We start from the raw sequence: 20,629 nt of genomic DNA on the forward strand, positions 1-20,629 counted from the left end.
GGACAAGATGATCCTCAGGGTCCCTCTTCCAACTCTACAATTCTATGATTCTAAGTGCTTGGGCTGAAAATAATTCACCACCCCTAGTTTACTTTCTCAGGGAGAACTAGGTTGCCACTGCATGAGCTGGTGGAATATTATTTTTTTCTGGAAAGGAATACTGGGGAGGCAGAACATATAGGCTCATCTTTCCAAATGAAAAAAGAAAACAGATTTCACATTCACTTCTCTCCCCAGTAGGCTATCTGTGCATGCATAGAAAATATATGTCCCACTGTGGTTCTTGAAAAGCAGTGGTGGCAGAAGCATTATTCTAGTCCCATTCTATAGCCTTCCAGATGCTGGTGGACTATGACTCCCATCATCCCTGACAGCTAGTCATGCTGGCTACAGCTGATGGGAGTTGGAATCTAACAACTCATGGAGGTCACAAGTTGCCCACCTTTCGCAGGGTGTGCTTAAATGATAATTTCCTACACTGACCCCAAGTCAACTACCTTTACATGATTTATCTTAATGATTAAGCAGAGGAAATTGGTCCATCTGAAGGCACATGAGCAAATCAACACCATAGTGATACAGACCTATATTTTGATTTTGAGTCATCCAGTGTGAAGCCCGAGGTTTTGTACCCTTTAGGAACCAAGACAGATTTTGACAAAGATAAGCTTGGCAGAGATTGCCTTGGAAAGACAAAATGCAGCATTCAGTTGGAAATCCCAAAGTTGCATAGAACACAGATAACGTATAAGAACGGAGCAGGAACTATATGGCCGGGAAGGTGGAGGAAAAATCCATAGTGAGGTTACAACACCTATCCCTGTGAGGAGTGCTGTACAGCTAAGAGCTTAATAACAGCCAGACTGGATCAGGCCAAAGGTCCAACTACCCCAGCACCCCATTTCTCACAATGGCTAACAAGATGCTTCTCGGAAGCTCAAAGGCAGAGCGCAAGTACAGGTCCAGGCAGTTCCCGAGATAGAGGCTTCGTTCACAATCCCTTGTTAAAATAGACATAAGGCACATTGTCTCCATGTCTGGCCACAATCGATTGCCTGAGATCAGGCTCCAAATGTGAAAGGGCAATGGAGCTGGAAAGGAAAAGAAGAAAAGACTTGGTGCTCTATGTAGCTCAAGGCTGCCTAGCATAAAGTGACATGGGAATGGGAGCCAATTAGGTGAAAAAAAAAGTCAAGTAAGATTTTGTACCCTGCCATGCACTACTTTTCTATAATTCTGGGCTAGTCACTTAATCTTGCCAGGCCTCACTTCCTCCCCCAAAGAAATGAAGTGAGAACTGTAGTCTGGCAGGTGGGACAAGGACTGGCTACCATAGCTGTCAACCTTTCCCTTTTTTGTGGGAAATTCCCTTATTATAGCATTGGGAAACAGCAGGGAGGGTTGACAGCTATGTATATAGCAGTGGGGAACAGCAGGGAGGGTTGACAGCTATGCTGGCTACCCACCTGTTATGGGTAAAGAAACCATTCACAATCGGCTTTCCTAGTGCTAGCTGTAAATTTTAACTGAATACTGTGATGAAGCAGAGGCTTGCTTAGGAGAGCCAGTCTGCAGCTGCACTTGCTGCCAGGCTCTTTGCGTCACGTTTCTAGAGCATAGAGGAGAGTCTAGACAACATGGATTTCAAGCTGGCAGCAAAACTGCCTTTGCCTTTCTTCTCCCAAAGAGTGAGAACAGAAAAATGGAGGCAAGATATTGAAATCAGTATTAAGTGAATCACTTAATACGCTCTCTTGCAAACTCGGCCACATGGTAGATTCCATAATTATGTGTGTGCATCGCAAGGCTTGTCTGCAAAACCCATCCTGAGTGGAATTGCCACATAAGGGCAGATGAAGTTGATTGAGTATATGGAACTCGCAGAACTGACCGCGAAACTCCGAGACCAGAGGGAGGAGAAGGTGCAAGCAGACTGGAAGAAATTTAAAGAATATTTGAAAAGACGTGAAAAGCTAGATATTTGAAATTGAAACCAGCGGATATTATAGGCGATAGCATTAAAATGTTAGTTTAAAATAGAATATAAGAAGATAGAATTTTGATTTTTAAAAATTGTATTTTTATTAAGAGTAAAGTGATAGGTATCAGATGATAGATAATGATTAAGATTAATTGTAAAAGTAGAATTAAAGGGGTTACAAAGTTACTACAGTATATTTGAAATGAACGCAGAGGAGAGGACGTGAGGAAGTCCCCTAGTAAGATTTTAAATAAGATTAGAATAGTTAAATGAATGTTTGATTGTGTGGTGGTGTTTGTGTTTGTTTGTTTTAGTTAGGTTGTTGTTGATTATGTTTGTTTGTATTTTGTAATTTGTAGTATGTATTTTTATTTGTTAAAATTTCAATAAATTCTTATAAAAAAAGGAATTGACACATAAGTCCCAGTCAAAGACAAAATGTTGTGGGTGCGTTTCTTTAGAAAATGTCTGGGAACCAGCGCCACAGTAAATGGTTTCACCTAGTCCACAGTTTTGCTTGTGTATGGATGTGCAGAGGGACCAACCTGAATTAAAGAGCCACACACATAGTGCCCCCCCCACTCCAAGCTAAGAGGCCTGAGAACCTCTTTAGTTAGTCCAGAAATCCTTCTGCTGGCTTCTTTCTTAAGAAAATTCAGTGTCACCAATTAGGAAGCCAGTCCTATTGAACTTGTGGGATTTCATTTTAGAGAAAACATGGCACAGGAGTGAATTGCAATTTTGGCTACACACCAACATGAATCATTCCTGTGTGGGAAAGATGAGGTAATTATTAAATTATACTATGCCTGCTCACAAAATGATGAGCAAATATCAATCAGCTGAAGGCACATGTGGTTGAAGACATGTGGCGATGCTGCCCTCCCAAGCCAGGAAGATACCAGAATTGTATAGGGAAGTCAATAGAGAGAATGTAAGAAAAGAGAGAGGAGTAAGACTTGTACCTTCGTTGTGGGAAGAGTGCACAGGCAACTGGGACCATGAACACAAGGCTACAAGGCAAAGGCAGACTGTTAGAAATAAGGATCAATTTTTTTCTAGACGGCAAACCCAGCATTGCTATTCCACCTTCAAAACTGCTAAGACAGAGGCCATACACATGGAAGAATTTTCACACAGAAACACTAGTATTGCATTTTGGCTACTCCCCATTGCTTTTCCTCATCTGAAATCACCTGGTCACTCAACAGCTGTTGTGCTTCAGAAGTAACCTGTAAAGTCTCTTGTGGGTATCCAAAGAGCTGTTTTATACCATACCCATTACCCACCACATCTAGTTTTGCCGTCTGTGTCTTAGGTTAGCACTCATGAAGGCAATATGACACACATAATACTTACAACCCTCCAACAAGTATCGTTTGCAATGGAGCATGGAGAACCTGGATTTTCTGCCAAGAAAGCAACAGATAAGAAAGTAAGAAACCAAACTTTCATACCTTAGTACAACGGTGGGAACCCATGGCCTTCCAGCTGAAGTTGGGTGCCAACTCCCATCAGCCCTGGCAAGCATGGCCAACGGTCACAGATTATGGGAACAATAGTACAGCAAACAGCTAGAGGGCCACATGTTCCCCATCCATGCCCTCTTCTCTGTTGGGATCTGACAATGCTGAACACATACTATGCAAGTCAGAAAGTGGCTAGGTTTTGCTTCAGTGTTTTGGCGACCAGTCTGCCCTAGTGCTAAATTTACAGAGCTGTTCCAAGAGATAAAACCATGTAAAATTCAAACAGACAAGCTATAAGATAGAGGCTTGTGGGAAATCATACATTATTTAGGTTGAATGTGATAACCATAGACCCAATCTAGCATCCTGCACTGATTAAAGGTTCTCTAGCATCAATCAATCAATCTGACACAGGTTACCCCACTTCACTGTAAAAGTGGGATGGCAACTCCCCCCACATTACAGTGGAAACTTGTTCCATTGTCCGGTTGATCTCATGGTGAACAAGCTTTTTCTGCTATTCAACCTAATTCTGTGCTGCTACAACTAGATCCATTTCCTCTTGGCCCTTCTAAGACTTTCATTGCTAGCATATGCCACATCCAAGACAGGGTTTCACTAAAGAGTATACCCTGGTATCTAAATGAGCAAGTTTGTTCTACAGTTTGCTGATCTAAGCACCATTTATACCTACGACTGTTTGCCAAAAATCATAATCTTGGTCTTAGAGGAATTTATAGATAGGCTTTCCTGTTTATAGTATGTGCTGAACACCTCCAAGAGATTTTTGAGGCCCAATCGAGAAAGAGAGAGGAGCAGTAAATCATCTCCATACATCAATATTGAGAGCTTTCTATTTCTAATTACTGGAGAGAGGGAGTTTGCATTGGCTAAATATGGCAACAGATCATTACTATAAAAATTTAAAGGAGTGGAAGCCAGAATGCAACTTGCTTCACTACTCAAGACATTTTAAAAGCACCAGTCATTTAAACCATCTCTGATCCTCATTTCTGTATTGCTGTATAGTTCTTGGATCAATAGCAGAAGTCTGCAATCAGGGTTAGCAATCTGAAATTTCTTCCACAGTCTGTTTCAATTAATAGAGTTGAATGCAACAGAAAGATCAATAAAGGCAACATAAAGATTATTCTTAATGTTCTTAGTTTATTTCCTTACAATATGGTTCAGAGTAAAACATTCATCAATGGTGCTGTGTCTTCCTCTGAATCCTGCTTGATATTCATGAATAGTGTTATTTTGCAACCAGTCTGATAATTTTTGAAGGCGATACTGTGCATATACCTTTGAGATGGCCAGCAAGCTAATTAGCCAATAGTTTTGCAGATCCATCCTATCCCCCTTTTAAATTGGGAAAATGGTACTCATTTTCCATACAGAGGGCAGAAAATGGCATTAAGGTATACTTCTAGAGCTACTTACCTTCATGAAAGGGTATTTTTCTAGTCTCTCCATTATGATGGGCAACAAAACTGGAGAAAAAGATAGCATCAATTTATTCTAAGAAGAGACGTGGGATATTAAAGAGCCTTCCCTCCCCCCCCCCTTCTCCACCACTCCATGTATGCATGCTATGTAAACTTCAGCAGCAGAGCAGCCTGATTTTAAGAAGCCACACAGACACAAAATATCTCTCCCTAGATTCCACCCAGAAAGACTCTTCTTTCTTGATAATGCCCATGTATCCTGGCTCAAGGGAACTAATGGCATGCAAAATGCAAAAAAAACAAAAACAAACCAACAATGGGCAGACCATGCTTTGCAATAGAAGTGGGCAATAGCTTCTTCACTGAGCAGCTCTTCACCACATTTGCAGGTGCTCCTATTAACAGCACTTTAAATGGTTTATAATAAATACACATCCAAATGCTTATGGCACTGAAGATATTTCAAGCACACTGCAACAAACCTCTTCTGGTTTGAAGTGCTTTTACGTTGGGAGTCCAGAAGGACTTAGCCACATCAGAATGCCCAAACAGATAAAGATGGCAAGGTTCCTCCAGTGGCAACTTCTTAGCACACACCATCTATTGAAGTATGATGAATCAATTTCCATGTACAACTAGTTTTAAAATCTCTTCCTCAGCCTAGCCCTGCAGTGCAATAAGCAAGCAGCACACAGCCACATGCTCAGAAAGCATTCTCTTGCAGCTTTAAGCATGTAAGATACAGATAAGGGGCATGGGGGGGGAAGGGAATTACTCAGATTCCCCGAGGTAGAGACAGGCCTTACTATAGATACTTCATTGGGGGGGCATAATGAGTCTCTTCCGCCTTGGAGCAGTTTGCTTTGTGAACACCAATGCAAGAGGCAGATGAAATACAGTTTCAAAAGCCCACAATATTACTCACTAGAGCAGTGGTTCTCAATTTCGCCACTACCCACCCTCGAGGACCAATTGTGAATTGTGGCAGTTCACTTAAATACACCCTCCCCCCCCCAAAAAAAAATCATTATCAAAACAAGTACCATATTATGAAAATCATTGGCCCCTGAACTGGTAAAACTATAGGGGGAAATTAGTACACGACACCAATGCAGTGTTATGAAAATAAAACAAAACACAGTACAGGCGTGCCAGTCTGTTCAGTAAATATGGCCCTGATCAGCCGGATCAGAACAAATCAGCTGGGGCGGACAATGAGGGAAGTTGAGTATAGGGCCACAGTACAGGTATTCTCAAGTGTTCTACAATCTTCCTGAGTGGAGCTTGCAGACCATAGTTTGGTCTTCTTCGTAGGAGAGATCATCGACTGGAGGTAAAACTTCATGCCTATCCTCCTCCTCCTCAGCTGAAGCTACCTTATATTAATAACCCATGTGTCATCTTTGGTGCTCATCCCATAATCTACTTGCCAAGCTATAGTTCAAAGGCTTTGCCTTACTCATGCCAGGAGCAGCCATGGCGACACGGGAAACCACCACCTGAGTTATCCCCTTGATCGCAGCTCTCTGAAAGAAAGAGTCATGTTGTTCTTCAAATGATGACACACACATCAGGCTGGCATCAGGCATCAGGCAAAGAGGGGAACTGCCTGGGGTGGAGACTTCTTGGTTTAAGTCTGTCTCCAACACTCAGAAGGGCACTTTCATGGCTATTAAATTTTGAGAAAGAATAGATAAGGATGGGAAATGGAGGACTACAGAGAGAGCACAATCCTCTGAAAAATATTGGGAAACATTAAACATGGCTCCAACAGCAAGAGGATCAGCTACAAATGCTCCAGTGCACTTTGATGTTCCCATGGGACAGGAGTGTGGAACCTGTGGCCCTCCAGATGTTGTTGGACTGTAGCTCCTTTCTGCCCCAGCCAGCATGACCAATGGTCAGGGATGATGGAAGATGTAGGCCAGCAACATCCACAGGTTCCCTACTCCTGCTACAGTGGTGAGCCCATCTTCTGCTTTCCCTCTCTCTGCTGGTGCCCTACAGGACTCTGCTCTTGGCCCTCTGCTCTTCTTGACACACGGCCTTTGGGTGACCTCATCAAATCCCACACTGCTGCCCAAGTCACTTATGTTTCTTTAGGGATCCATCATTGTCATCTCAAGCTCAACATGTACAACACCAAACTTCTGAACTTTCATTCCAATCCGTTCTCTCTTTGGATCCACACAACAGCAGCGCTGTCTGTTCTGTTAAACTGGGAGATAACGATGGGCACTTCTCTCTCTTTTGTTCCTCATATTCAGTCTAGTGCTGAATTCTGATTCAGCTCATTTTATTGGTTTATATAGGGCTTTTTACCAGTATCTGTAATATGTGTCTTTTTGATGCAATGGCCTGTAGGCTATGCAAATAAAGTTTGTTGTTGTTGCATATTCAGTCTATAGCCAGCTCATGTCACTTCTCCCTTTTTTACAAGAGAGGTTGGGAAACTGCAGCCCTAGGTGGGAGAGAGAAGGAAGAAGCTCATATGGATGAAGCAATGGAAGCAAGTGATCTGACCCTGCTCCAGCAGCTTGCTGCACAAGGAGGAAGAAAAAAAGGGCTTGGCAGAAAGAGAGGGAAGGAAGGAGAGAAGGACTACATTTGCCCCCTAACTGCACGTGACATCCTCACCCCCACCCCCAATGATCTTCCCAGGGGAACATGGCCCTTGGCAAAGAAAATATGTTACCCACCCCTGATTTACAACACTGCAGAAACACAGCCCTTCCTCTCTGGCATCTCAGCAAAAACTGAACTATGCCCTGGTCATCTCTTGCCTGGGCTTACATTGTCTCACCAGAGTTCCAGCTGAAGAATGCTGTAACTAACTGAAATCACTGCACATCCTCCCCCTATTTACCCTTGTCTCCATTGTTTTCACTGTGCCAGATCTCAGACAGCAAGTAGGGGCCTGTTCTCTAAGGATGTTTCTTTTAGAAAGTATTATCTGAAGGTCAACAAGCTTCGTGTTTCGGCAGAGCAAGAGATACAAAAAAATGCCGCTTGGGCTTTATTTGTAGCAGAACTGGGAACAGCAAAGCGTTCAATGCTACCTACAAAGAATCTGTGTAGCATCTGCATTCTGGGTTCTTTCTTTAGACGTCTGTGTCATGAAGAATGCATGGTGTGTGCCAATGCAAGCTGAAACATATCTTGTTCCCTGCTAAAGCGATTTCTGAGTACTGCTCTAGCTCTCGGGGTCGGAAAGCAGATTTCAAAGCAAGAACCCTTAAAAACATAAGCAGGCAGTAGTGCGAGCCAGTGACCACACCAACTCCACAATATAGATAGGTTTGGTTCTCTTGGGATGCCAAAAGTCACTTATCTGAAGCAGCCATCACTTCCCCAAGAATATCACCTGATGAAAGGTTATTGCCTATGAAAGTTTATTGGATGTGTGCACAAATAAATCTTTAAGGCAAGGATGGAGAACCTGTAGCCCTCCAGATGTTGCTGGACTACAGTTCCCATTATACCTGATAAATAGCCATGCTGGTTGGAGCTGATGCAGGTTGGGAATTCAACAACATCCAGAGAGCTGCAGGTTCCCCCTGCCTACTCAAAGTCAGAGGTGGGGATCTGGATCCAGCTGGCAGGATCTGTTCTCTCTTCTACCTCTTGCTGGCCGTGATTGACAGGTAGGCAAAGCCCCTTGCAAAAGTGCTATCTTGTGCAGCACTTTGAAAGGAGCATGGCAAGACCCAGCCTGCAGCCAGGTCTTGCAGAGTGCTTTGCAGACACTAATAATTTTGGCTGAGTCAGGTCATTGGCTGCCCCACATCTGATGCCATATATGACAACAGGTGTAGAACAGGTAGGCATGGCTTGGGTACAGCGGCCTGAGAGGGAAAATGCAGAGGTCTGGCAGCCTAATTAGGCCTGGGGCCAGAGGTTCCAGAAGCCCTGCTTTAGGACATAACAGTAGCTTTCATCTTTTCACAACTCCCTGTTGCCCTTTTCTCTCTCTTCCCCCCCCCCCCAAATGCTGATATTGTGCCTGACTCCCAAATCCTCCCTAGGATGGGGAGAACCCAAGTACAGAAAACGGCCGCATCTTCTAAAAACCTGAAGTGCCTGCATATCCAGGTCTCTCAATTCCTTTGGCTGTCAGCCACACAGGCAAGACAAATTCCAAATGCTTTGTTCCTCCAAACACAGCAATGATGACGCTACATCTCCAAACTCCTGAGATGGTGGTACTTACCCTGGACTTGCCCAGAGGGTTGTCATTCTCATCAGTCACTGTGATCCCATTTATGAGTTCCCTAAATGCGAACACAAACACACCGTCTCAGACATTGTGACCAACCATGCTGAACTTTAGGACACCCACAACTTTTGAGACCACCACATTCAGCATCTGAAGCATGATTCTTCCTTCCCGCTGCACAACAAACACCCCTGCTTTGGTCAGGACATTCAGCCTTCAAGAGAGAGCCTTGAAGAGCTGCTCAAAGAGAACTCAGGAGATAGAAACAACTCCTATAGCAAGACTCTGTTACATGTGGATCCTCAGAACATCACATTTTGCTTTTTTATGTATGTGCAAACAATAGACACCGACTCTGTCAGACTCAGACACTGTCTGAGGCTCTCTGGTTATGTCATGAAATAACCAGAGAGGCACCAGGCAAAATCATTCCTCTTCTCCCAGGCCTTTGGCTAATTAAGCTAATTAATTTGGCTAATTTAAACATAGGGGGTATTATGTTGTCTGCCATTATTTTACATATTCTCCTTTTTTATATTGTAAACCAGCCTGTGATCCTAGGTTGAAGGGTGGTATACCAATTTAATAAATACATAAAATAAAGAAATGAAACATGAGAGGATGGCTAGAACAGCAAAAGGACCCAGATTCCCAATCCCAAGAAAACCCTAAGCCACCATCATCTTAATATGACATAAGGGCAGTGGCAGGGAAGAAGAAGAAGAGTTTGGATTTGATACCCCGCTTTATCACTACCCGAAGGAGTCTCAAAGCGGCTAACACTCTCCTTTCCCTTCCTCCCCCACAACAAACACTCTATGAGGTGAGTGGGGCTGAGAGACTTCAAAGAAGTGTGACTAGCCCAAGGTCACCCAGCAGCTGCATGTGGAGGAGCGGGGACGCGAACCCAGTTCCCCAGATTACAAATCTACTGCTCTTAACCTCTACACCACACTGGGGAGGCATTACAGTTGGTTATAGGACAGTCAGAATAGAATGGCACAGCTGTAGATCAGCAAGTGAGTCCCAGCTCCAAACAGTAAGAAACCCACTCACCCCTTCTAAATTAAGTTGCTGAAATAAACAAACCTTGAGGCAGAAAGCTGTAACGGGCGTGTTTGTGTGTGAAAGGAGTATGAGCTTAGCTCAGGTACCAAAAACAAATTCTTGAGCTGCACACGGACCCAGAGGCACTCTGGTTCATTAGTTCTAAGTGTACACACGTCCCCTAAGCCTCCACTTGTAGCTTGCTGAAGTTCATGGACCTTGGGGTTCTATATAGAAGGCAAGGTATGTCCTGCAACTTCCCTACCCCGCTGGGCAAAGAGAAGAGAAAAAAGGGTGAGAGAAAGAGAAAGTGAAAAGGGATAGAGGCCTACCCACATTTGACTCCCCCCCCCCACTCTCAGCATATTCCGCTCCCCAGAACTACTCCCAAACAACTGTGGCACTTAATGTGTGTTTGTATAGTTACTTGATCCTGCTGCAGGGCATGAACTGAACCCTCACTACAATCTTCCTCCCAATCACATGGCTTGTTTTGTGTTGATACGCTTTCTCGTTTTGCAAACCCAAGGCTCCGTTTTTCACCAATGAATTAGGAAAAAAAAATCTGCTCTCAGAACATCACAGGGTCTCATGGTAGTATACTCTAAAAACTCTCTTAAATCCCTTGCAGGCTACTGTGCTTCGTCAGTATGGGGAGCATCGTGCTGCTGAGATGGTGTATCTCACAAGACAACGAAGCATCTGAAACCAACTTGATGGTTTACTGCTGCCTCCTAGTGGCCCCCGTTAAGAAAAAAAAACCCTGCACACATATATCCAGAGTCATGGGATTTCCGTAATAAATCAATTCATTCCAAATATTCACCCGAATATTTATATAGAAGATGGAACACATCTGGAAAACTAAAGGAAGCATTTGTACTACTGCAACTAGCACCCCTGCCAACAAATTGAAAGCCTGGACAAAGTGCTTATCCACTATGTCTGTGTTTCGCAACCTTGGGTCTCCAGCTGCTTTTGGACCACAACTCCCATCTTCCCCAGCTGGCAAGACCAGTGGTCAGGGATGATGGGAATTGTAGTCTGAAACCAGCTGGAGACCAAAGGTTGGGAAACATTACACTATGTTCATAGTTCCTTTTTTAAAAAAGTTGCCTCCATTTGAATGAAGCCTATCACTGCAACATTTATTGGTTTAAGGGCAAAATCTATCAACAAAAGCCACAGAAAACATCTTGCAACTAGTTTCTGGCTCAAAAAGAAGGTGACATCTCAAGCATTACTGTGAGGCCATTTCATTTTTGCAGACAGAGGCAGAATGGAGCTGGGGTATCAGAGTATTCTGGTGACAGAGAGAGCCAAGAAGGAGCTCAGTGTTTGAAATGGATGGAAGGTGGTTGTGGCTGTGAGCAGGAATAGATTACCTCTCTTTGTAGCACACTACACAGCCATTAAAAACCCCACCACAACTGCGTAATCAGCAGTAAGTAGAGTAGAATTTAAACATATTTCTGTAATCTTAAGGTTTGACTTCTGTATGCATTCTACCTGGGGCCTACCACCTGTTTTCATGTCCATCATTGCATTTCTTTATTCTGGGCAGGTCGGTTCTGCATGCCCTGTGCTGTGTATTTCATGTGTCTAATTAAGTTACCGTTTTTGCCCATGTCACTAAGGGCGGGTGCTGAAATCTCATTCACATGGCAATTAAGTGCATTGCAAGCCAAGTTATTTCCCCTTAACCATCACTGGTTGTACATGAAAGTAAAAAGGCAATCATGGGGAAAATTTGATTTATATTTTGTGTAACCAGAGTATAATGATTTCCTCATCAAATCCAAAATAAAGAGCAATGAGAATTCAGCCTAGTAGAACTGATTTTTTCCATTTGTCTCTGAATCACTGATGCCTCAATTACCCTGCTGACTTAGTCCTTAGGCAATATATTAAAATTGTATCCGACTCTGGTTTGTGCTCTCATTTTAAAAGGTAAATAATATTAATTGATATTGTGTTTTAAACCATTCCAACTGTTTATTTTGTAAGTGAACAAAGAAAACAGTATTGTAGTATACAGGATTGTGGGCTGGGAAAATGTGAGCAGAGCAATCAGCTCCAGAGAAGTATACACTTTGGGAAGGAAATGGAGCTTCCTTTCTGGTTTGTTCACCCTGCTGCCTCTTCTGCTATCAGCAGTGACTTTGGAAAGCAGCTGTATGAGTGAGCAAGTGAGTTGTTATTATTAGGTACTGGAGGGGCGGGGAGAACTCAGGTGTCCTTATTCCCAGGCAAATGCCTTTACCGCTAGGTAAAGCAGAATTCTTCCTTTGAAGCAAAGGCCTGGACTGTGGATGGCAAGCAGAGCACAGCATCATTAAATTACAGCTCACCCCTTCACCCCTCCCGCCTTAAAAGGCCACTTCAGCTCTACCTAGAGACTTACTGCTGCCTCATCAAGGGGATGTTGACGCAGTTGGCAGCAGCTACCGCTGCAAAGGGGACCCAGCGTGCCACGAGGGATGGTGCTCTCTGCAGGGAGACAGGAGAGCAATTAGGAGGAGGACCAGATCTTCAGAACTCTATGTGTGTTTTCAGGAAGGACACAGTGCCTATGCGGTGGATACCATAGGCCCTGTATGCCTAATACCAAGAGTTATTCCACTGCCCCCAAATTCTTATAATGAATACACATCTGCATACAATAACACTGTGCAACAGTTGAAGCCAAGGAAGGAAAGAAGGAAGGAAGGAAGGAAGGAACACATCTCACAGCCAAAATAAGCTGCATCCAGGATGGTGTGCCTTCCTATTATCCCATTCTACAGTTCCCAAGGCTGATGCATAAGAAACAGACAATCACACTTCCACAGCTCTGAAGACACTGGAGGAAGATGCCAGATTGCCTCCCCGCCTGCAGTCTTGCTGCCCCTCTATGGTTAGAAGAACTAAGCATTTTCCTACAGTACCTTGGTGTAAAGGTTGAGTCCTACGGCAGTTGCCAAGGCAGTGCTGGTAGCAGTGAAATAAGCAACTCCAATTTGCCTGGAATCATCCAAAGGGTAAACACGTTAGGTCAACAGACAGTCCATCTCAGTTCATGAATTGTGCAACAGAGGGACTCCTTCACACCACCAGTGTGGTCTTACTGTGGCAGGCCTATTCACTACCTGCCACCCCTACACTGTGGCCCTCCAATAGACACAAAACATCAAGAATCTTTCCCACTCTAGCTCTGTGATCCAATGGGAGGGGAAACAAAACCACCATGAAGTCTATTGGTGTAGACAGAGCATCAAGTTGCCTAACAGCCTCTCCCCCACTTCAGCCTGGTAAAAATCTATCATCATACAGCCTGAAGTTAAGCCATCCGTGCAAATAAGCTATGAATATCACACATAGGGGCAATAAGAAAATGAGGTCTTTATCTATCTGGATTCTGCCACTCCAAAAGTACCACCATGCTCTGTTCACTGGAGCCTGTTTCAGAAGTGCCAAGTACCCCATCAACTTGATAGGGTTACTATGATAAATGGATGCATAGCAATTTGCTTGCATCGTCCGATTTCCCCAGAGGGTGCTTCCTGCCAATGTAGTCAAACTATTCAAGCTGATAGAGCAAATCCTAGCTTAAGCCAGACAACAAGCCTGACATGCTAAAAGACTGAGTGGAATTCAGTGTTGCTCACTTCCAGTTGTTCCACCTGCTCTCCAGATGGAATCATTCCCTTCCTCCCCTGCATGCTATTCTGGAGATTCTCCTGTCCACTTCCCAGAGCCGATTTCAGAGGTTGCACAGGGGAAGAGAGGGGGGGGGGGAAGCAAGTGGAAGGCCTTCTGTTGATGGGGTTGGTTAGGTGAATCCTGCCTCATGCCATCAGGTAACCCTAAACAGGTACTCACTTGAGGGAGATGGGGCTGGCAGCATTCCGGTTGGTGTAGTTCACAATGGCATTGAAAGACTGATTCACCCACTGCCAGAAAACTACAGCTGGAACAGTCCTGTAGGGAAGGGAGTGAGAGAAAAAAGATCCAGAAGCCAGAATAGGATTGTGCATACATTTAAATAACCAGAAGTGACACCACTGTTACCATTTTTCTGACCCAAGGTGTTCCAGACTTGGCCTTTAGTTGCATGCAACGCTAAGCCAAAGCAGGACTTACAGTGAACAAGCAAACGTGCAGGCTCCTGGTTGTTTGGCTGAGCTAAACCATGGTATGGGTTAGTGTTTTAAAAGCACTGGCTGCACACAGATGTGACTTTGTGAGCTTTGTGAGTCTGTCTGCTCAGCCCACGCATAGACCCTGCCTGTGTTCAAACCCCCTCGGAAGTCTCCTTTACAGTTTAATCCTACCCGTGTCTACTCAGAAGTAAATCCTATTTAATTCAATGGCTCTTGCTCACACCCAAGTGGGATTAGGATTGCAGCCTTAGTTACAATTAGTGTCAGCTACTAATTTCTGCAATAACATAGCAGGTGCACAGTGCTAAGGATTAATTGCCTGAAAAACATTTCACTGTTAATGTAGCACCTGACAGCAACTCTTGAAGACCGATCTAGAACAGGAATAAAAATGGGAGAAACCAGAAACACAGTAGCGCAGGCACGATAAGGAACAGATTTCAAAATTCAGTTGAGATCACCAGCGCTTGAAAGGAATAAACACCCAGTATTCCGTGTCTCACAAAAGCAACTTCCTGAAACAACATTCCTCCCTTCATACCTGTAAAACTGCAGCATGCAGCCTGTGATAGCCATTCCCCCAGGGACTTGAAATGACATCCTCCCTATCAAATTCATCTTCTCACCAGAGTCAGGGTGGAAAGCGGAGTCATAAAGCTTCTTGGCATAGAACAGCTGCTCTTGGTTGGTTCCTGGAGGCACAATGCCTGCCCTGCAGGCATGAGAAAGAAGTAACTGTTCCAGCACTATTTTTTTCTAATATTCAGCCTCCAAGCTGAATAGCAGCACCCTCCCTCTGCTACAAAGTTAAGCACTGGGAATCTGAGAGAAACTCTCTTACACAGCGCACACGCACACACACACAAGTAGTCTTAACAGTGTCTAAATCCCTACATGTCCTTTATGGTATTTTTTCAACACCAGGTCCAGGATAGAGAAATTCTGTTAAAGAGTGTTGCCCCTCTCATCAGATCAAGGTTTGAAAATGTATTCAGGTATCCACGTTTACTGTAATAGGCCCTGGAGTAACCAAGACACTGTGCCTTACGCACCAATTTTGTGAATAAACCTGAATACAATCTATGCTTGGATCATGCAAGAGTCCCAAATGCGTTTGTTTTTTGTTTTTTAAAAAAAACATGGTTAGTTGCCCAGTCTACCTGCAGCTCTCCACCAATGCCTTTGCTGAATCCAGTTCATGTTCTGACACCAGCAGCGTCCTGGGGTCCGTGATGTTGAAAAAGTGCTTCACACGCCCCGTAAAAGTGTTCTGGTCCCAGCGAGGGATGTCAATGTTAAATGTGGTGACACTGGCTGCCATTTTACTGCAGAGTAGAAAAGGAATCCACAGGTCAGTGCATGAGCTCCATGGTTTACCCAAATAAAACCAAGGATTATGGTTGGCACGTGTGTTAACCTGGAGACGGCGACTGCCCTTTTAAAAGCTACGAAGGTTTGAGAAAGGATGCATCTGTGTTAACTCTTGCCCTGATGGTCTCGCTATCCTGCCCATTCTCCTATGTGAAATAGAGGAAGCCCCGCCACCACTGCAAGACACTGGTAGGAAATGCAACTGCTGCATACTCTCTTTTTAAATAAACAGATGCTATTGCCATAGGAAGGGCAATAATGCATCCCATCAGCACAACCACTTGCACAAAAGAACTCTTCTGTGGGCTCCTCAAATCTGCTCCGGAGGACTGAGGGAACCCCTAGAACAGACTGAGGGGGCACAGTGCTTAAATGGTGCGTGTCAGGCAACCAGAGTTTATGGCTCTTTTGCTACAAACATGCAGAGGTCCAGGAAGGATAAAGATGTGCAGAATGAGTGGCACATGCCAGGCACATACGTGACGGTCATGATGGCAAGGTGGCATTGTGGTGACTGATATCAGTTTTTGGTGTAAAACTTGGTGGTCTCCACAAGTTTTACAAATTAGAAACCTATAAATTGGTGTGCTCTGTGTGTGTGTGTGTGTGTGTGTGTGTGTATTATACAGAGTATTCAAGGTGTGCCTGAAAAATGAAACTATTAGAGTCAAAGGAATGCAACTAAGAAAAGAGGCTGGGAAATTCTGTGAAAATCCCACTCTCCAAAGAACAAGTTATTTATTTGTTCATGCTATGAACTTTGGCACGAACTGGATCACACGGTGAATTTTCAGCCACAGAAATACACGGAGGGGAGGGAGAACTTTATTACCTTGTTGTTCACATATCATACACTCAGCACATATGGAATCTACAACACAATCTTTGCTAAGGTAATTGCTATACATTCCAAAGAAATTCTATGCATACTCTGTTAAAATATTAAGAAGCAGCCCTCCTTAGTACCAAGGAAAGGTTAGGACTAACCATAACCAAGAGAAATTTCTTATGCAAACAGCCCCTGGCCAGTGTCCTTACCAGGTATAAGGCATTACCAACTATCTGGAAGTCTTGGGAGCAATTACAGTTCCCATTTCAAATACTGTATTGTGTTCTGACTAAAGAAATCAGTGGGGTTGAAGCAGATCAAGAGGAGTTTAAAATCAACTTATGTGCCAGTTATAGCTCTATTTTTGTATATCCTTTGAATTCTTTTGGAAAGTTTTTGACTCTGGTTAAGGAATTCAGCAAAATCTGTATATATAATATCAAAATCAAAATGAATGGGATTTTAACACAGGGAAAGGTATGAAGAAAAATAATTAATACTAAACAACATTTAATTTCTTGAAGAATTCCCCAAGTTAATTATTTAGGGATCAGAGCCACAATATATGTATTGAAAAATTAAATGAACATAGTAAAAAAAGAATTACTGCAAGAAATGAATGGAGATTTAACAAGACAGGCAAGATTTAAAATATCTTGTACAGGAAAAATATCAACCTCTCTGAGAGGTCACATCTGACAATAGGGTGATAGGTAGTGTGGAGAAGAATAAAAGATATCCAAGATTTATAAAATTTCATTAACAGTCAAGATGTGTAGAATATTTTACTGGCAGTTTAAGTCAAGATACCTTGTTCAGCAAGAGTATAGCTTACCCTTGTGGCTACAGAATAATTAGATCTCCAAAGGCATGACTAAGACAAAACATAATTAAGTGTGTATAGGCACAAACTGCCCTTGACCTCTGGATAAATATTCAACTCTTTCTGTTAATGGGCAGCAGTCTCTGTCAAGTAGAGAATTGTCATCTAACTGGTGGCTGGAATAAACAGGAGGATATCGGTATAGTTAAATGGATTTATGCTGGGACTGTAAGTGGGAGAGCTGGGGGAAATGAGGCTAGACATCAAAAGGAAAAACACAAAAGTGCTGATTATCTTTTAGTTACCAGAAATTGAAAGAGACACACTATTAAGGGAGAGAAACCCTAGAAAAGTTAGAGAAGGCCTTCTACTGCAGGCAAAACTCCGGTTGTTTCAGATTCTGAACCTTAATTTTGTCTAAAGGAGAGGATTAGAAAATGATATTCCTGGATCATCAATTCCAGTATTTATCTGTGAGTACTACCTCAGCAAACTATAGCTTTCTCCAGGTGTCAGCTTCTCCCCACCTATAAGAAAGGGACAACTGCACACACCAGTCACATGCTAGATAGTCTCACACTTTGCAGAGAAATTATCAGTCTGGTTTTCCTCACTGGAAGGTTTTGCATCACCAACCTTTTAGAATTCTTTGAGGTAGTCAATGAAGATGTAAGCAAGGCTGAAATGGTAAGACAGTATATTCTTGGGCTGGACTTCTAGGAATACTTGGCAATCATGGGCAATCGTTTATAGAGCAGTAACTGGATTAAAACACACACAAGGAGAATAATAAACAGTTTTCACAGCTGAAGCAAATAAACCCTACTTTTCACTTAGCTCGTATTTCTCTCAACTTCATGTCTCCAACATGGTTTCCTCAGTCAGATTCCTGCTTTTCAGACACTGCTTACTTTGTCCCTGTTCCTTGAACCTCCTTAATAGGTGCCTCTGCTTCCCTTTGTAGCATACAGTCCCTGCCCAAATCTTAAGTCACGTTCAAAATAACCCCACTGGTTAAGCCCTTTCCAGTTCTGCCATTCCCCTTGACACATCATCTTCAGGTCCCTCTCTCCAAGTGTACTTTATAGGTAGGGCAGAGCTTTCCAAAGTTTTGATGTTGGTTTCACACTTTTTAGACATACATCATTTTGCGACACAGTAATTCAGTTTTACTAGCAAACTGGGGGTTAAACTAACCCCTTTCCAGCCCTAGAAGAAGTGTGGGGAGCATTCGCACGACATGCCTACTCACTGCAGCCAACACATTAACGTGTAGCGACACGCAGTTTGGAAAGCTCTGGGGTAGGGGGTTGTTTCCCTACATCACAAACATCTTGCCATTCTTTAGCCATCCCGTGTGGCATTAAAACCCAGTCAAAATGATAGCCTTCTGTTCCTTCATAGAAGTTGGACTGCAAACCATTTAGTTTCCTGAGCAGTTGAACACTTAATTGCCATTTGAATGAAGACAAAGTGAGAGATTGGGTTGAGTCCTGTAATTAGGGTGCCACCACTGAGAAGGTCCTGTTTTGTACAGCGATTTCCTGGACAATACTCATCAAGGGTACCATAAGCAGGGTCTCCCCTGCAGATCTCAAAACTCAGTTTGGCTGATACTATAGAAAGTGTTAATTCAAATACTTGGGTTCTAAACCATTCGGGGGTTTATACATGAGTACCAGCACTTTGAATTGGGCCCAGTAACTCACTGACAGCCAGTCCACTGTTTTCAGGATTGGTGCAATAGGATCCCAATTTGCTGCTCCAGGTAGTAAATTGCAGCCACATTCTGCACTAGCTCCTGGCTCTGGACTCTGCCCAAGGGCAACCCCTTGTAATGTACAGTTCAGTTAGGAGGTTAACAGAGCGTAGATTACTGAAGCAAGGTTACGCTGGTCCAAGAATGGCTGTAGCCAATGAACCAATCATAACTGAGAATACATACTCATTACTTCAGGTGCCATGTGAGCCTTGCTTGACATTCCCAAACACCAGCAGCTGGAAGGGTCAGCTATCATGATAGTCCAATACTGAAAGACTTGCGGGGAGGGGGGGAGCCTGAAGAATTGTACAGATACTAAATACTTTGTGTCCCCTGCTCCCTTGATAACCTCCACCTCTACCACAAACCCTGATAACAGTGGCATTCTAACTCCTCCTTATGCACACTACCCAGGCAATATCCCTCCAATCAACCAATCATTGCTCAACTACCACACACACAATCCTTTTGATATCAACTACCCTGATGATTGAAAGTGTGACAGGTAAAGGGCAGAGAAACTGACAAAGTACTATACAAAAAGTTGCTGTAAATACATAAGGTGCATGAAGAGGCAACCCAGTTGTTACACGATGCTAAATGCAACTGCTAAATTTCTACATAATCAACAGGGCCACAGATGGTTAAAATACAATTACAACAATCTCATCAGGAGCAGCCAACTGTTATTCACCACCTTAAAACATAACTTGGCAGTGACTTCTCACTACTACCCCTGCTCTGTGGAAATACTATGTATCAAGTGTAGAACAAGCCTATTAACTACAACTCTGTTTATCTCTAATTACCAGATGAGAGCACAAACAACAGGGGATACCTATTCCCATTATGCACCACTTGTGGATCACTGTTTGTACACACACCGTACACTGAGCAGCACACACGTCTTCTGGGAACTGCAGTTTGTGAAGGCTGCTGGGAACTGTAGTTCAGCCAGGGTGTGTGCGTCTGTTTTAACTATATGCTGAGTACGCGGCAGCCCCAAACGTCTCCATCCTGTCGAATCCGCTCTTCTCTCATGCCACTGAAGTTGGCACGCCATTGCCTAACTTCACTACTGAACTCTTCCACTTCACACCCCCAAAAATGAGCGACATTCTCACAGCTGCATATATATGCATATGCATACACACACATATATAACCAACAACAGGTTTTCCTTCTAACAATGCAGAAACCTTCAGTGTCACTAATACCCTAAGAGTGCAGCACCACACATGCCTCGCGTCTTGCCAAACTTCTTCCCTTCTGCTACATCATTATTAATTATTATTATTATTATTACTACATTATTACTCCTTCCCTCCCCGGCGTGTCCTGCATTCCGCGGGAAAGCAAGCCAGGCCGCCTCTATGGTTTTCTCTTACTCTTAACTCCTAACTCCTCGTGGCGCTTCCCGACTACCACTCACTCCTACCTGCAGCTCTCCAAGCACCAATCAGCAATGCCGCCGCCTTCCTTTCTCGTGCACGTGTGCACCGCTTTTAACCCCGCCCCGCCGAGGACGCGTGGCTCTCCTC

The 20,629-nt window shown here is 43.6% G+C and overlaps 1 protein-coding gene across 4 annotated transcripts; it reads right to left on the bottom strand.

The window, feature by feature from the left end:
* Nucleotides 1-626: 626 nt before the first annotated feature.
* SFXN2 (sideroflexin 2) lies at nucleotides 627-20,603 on the bottom strand. Of its 4 annotated transcripts, XM_033149782.1 has the most exons (13): nucleotides 20,527-20,603; nucleotides 17,963-18,087; nucleotides 15,464-15,628; nucleotides 14,845-15,015; nucleotides 14,023-14,121; nucleotides 13,089-13,164; nucleotides 12,566-12,651; nucleotides 9,109-9,169; nucleotides 6,358-6,424; nucleotides 4,894-4,943; nucleotides 3,341-3,390; nucleotides 2,947-2,994; nucleotides 627-1,091 (listed from the first exon to the last, which is right to left on the bottom strand). In XM_033149782.1, exons 3-13 carry the CDS (start codon nucleotides 15,622-15,624, stop codon nucleotides 992-994), a joined length of 969 nt encoding a protein of 322 aa, XP_033005673.1. In that variant the 5' UTR covers nucleotides 15,625-15,628; nucleotides 17,963-18,087; nucleotides 20,527-20,603; the 3' UTR covers nucleotides 627-991. The 4 variants fall into 4 exon arrangements, with proteins under 4 accessions (XP_033005673.1, XP_033005674.1, XP_033005676.1 ...); XM_033149783.1 differs by lacking the exon at nucleotides 2,947-2,994; XM_033149785.1 differs by lacking the exons at nucleotides 12,566-12,651; nucleotides 13,089-13,164.
* Between the last annotated feature and the right edge of the window lie 26 nt (nucleotides 20,604-20,629).

This window comes from Lacerta agilis, chromosome 5 (assembly GCF_009819535.1).
Source record: "Lacerta agilis isolate rLacAgi1 chromosome 5, rLacAgi1.pri, whole genome shotgun sequence".
NCBI classification, from domain to species: Eukaryota; Metazoa; Chordata; class Lepidosauria; order Squamata; family Lacertidae; genus Lacerta; species Lacerta agilis.

Bases quoted from the DNA above. Each gene is read 5' to 3' on its own strand.
- SFXN2 (XM_033149782.1), bottom strand. From the start codon at position 15,624: ATGGCAGCCAGTGTCACCACATTTAACATTGACATCCCTCGCTGGGAC. The intron at 12,652-13,088 runs GTACTGTAGGAA...GTCTCCCTGCAG, and splicing joins GACTCAACCTTTACACCAAG to AGAGCACCATCCCTCGTGGC. The intron at 1,092-2,946 runs GTACAAGTCTTA...TTTCCTTTCCAG, and splicing joins GCACTCTTCCCACAACGAAG to CTCCATTGCCCTTTCACATT.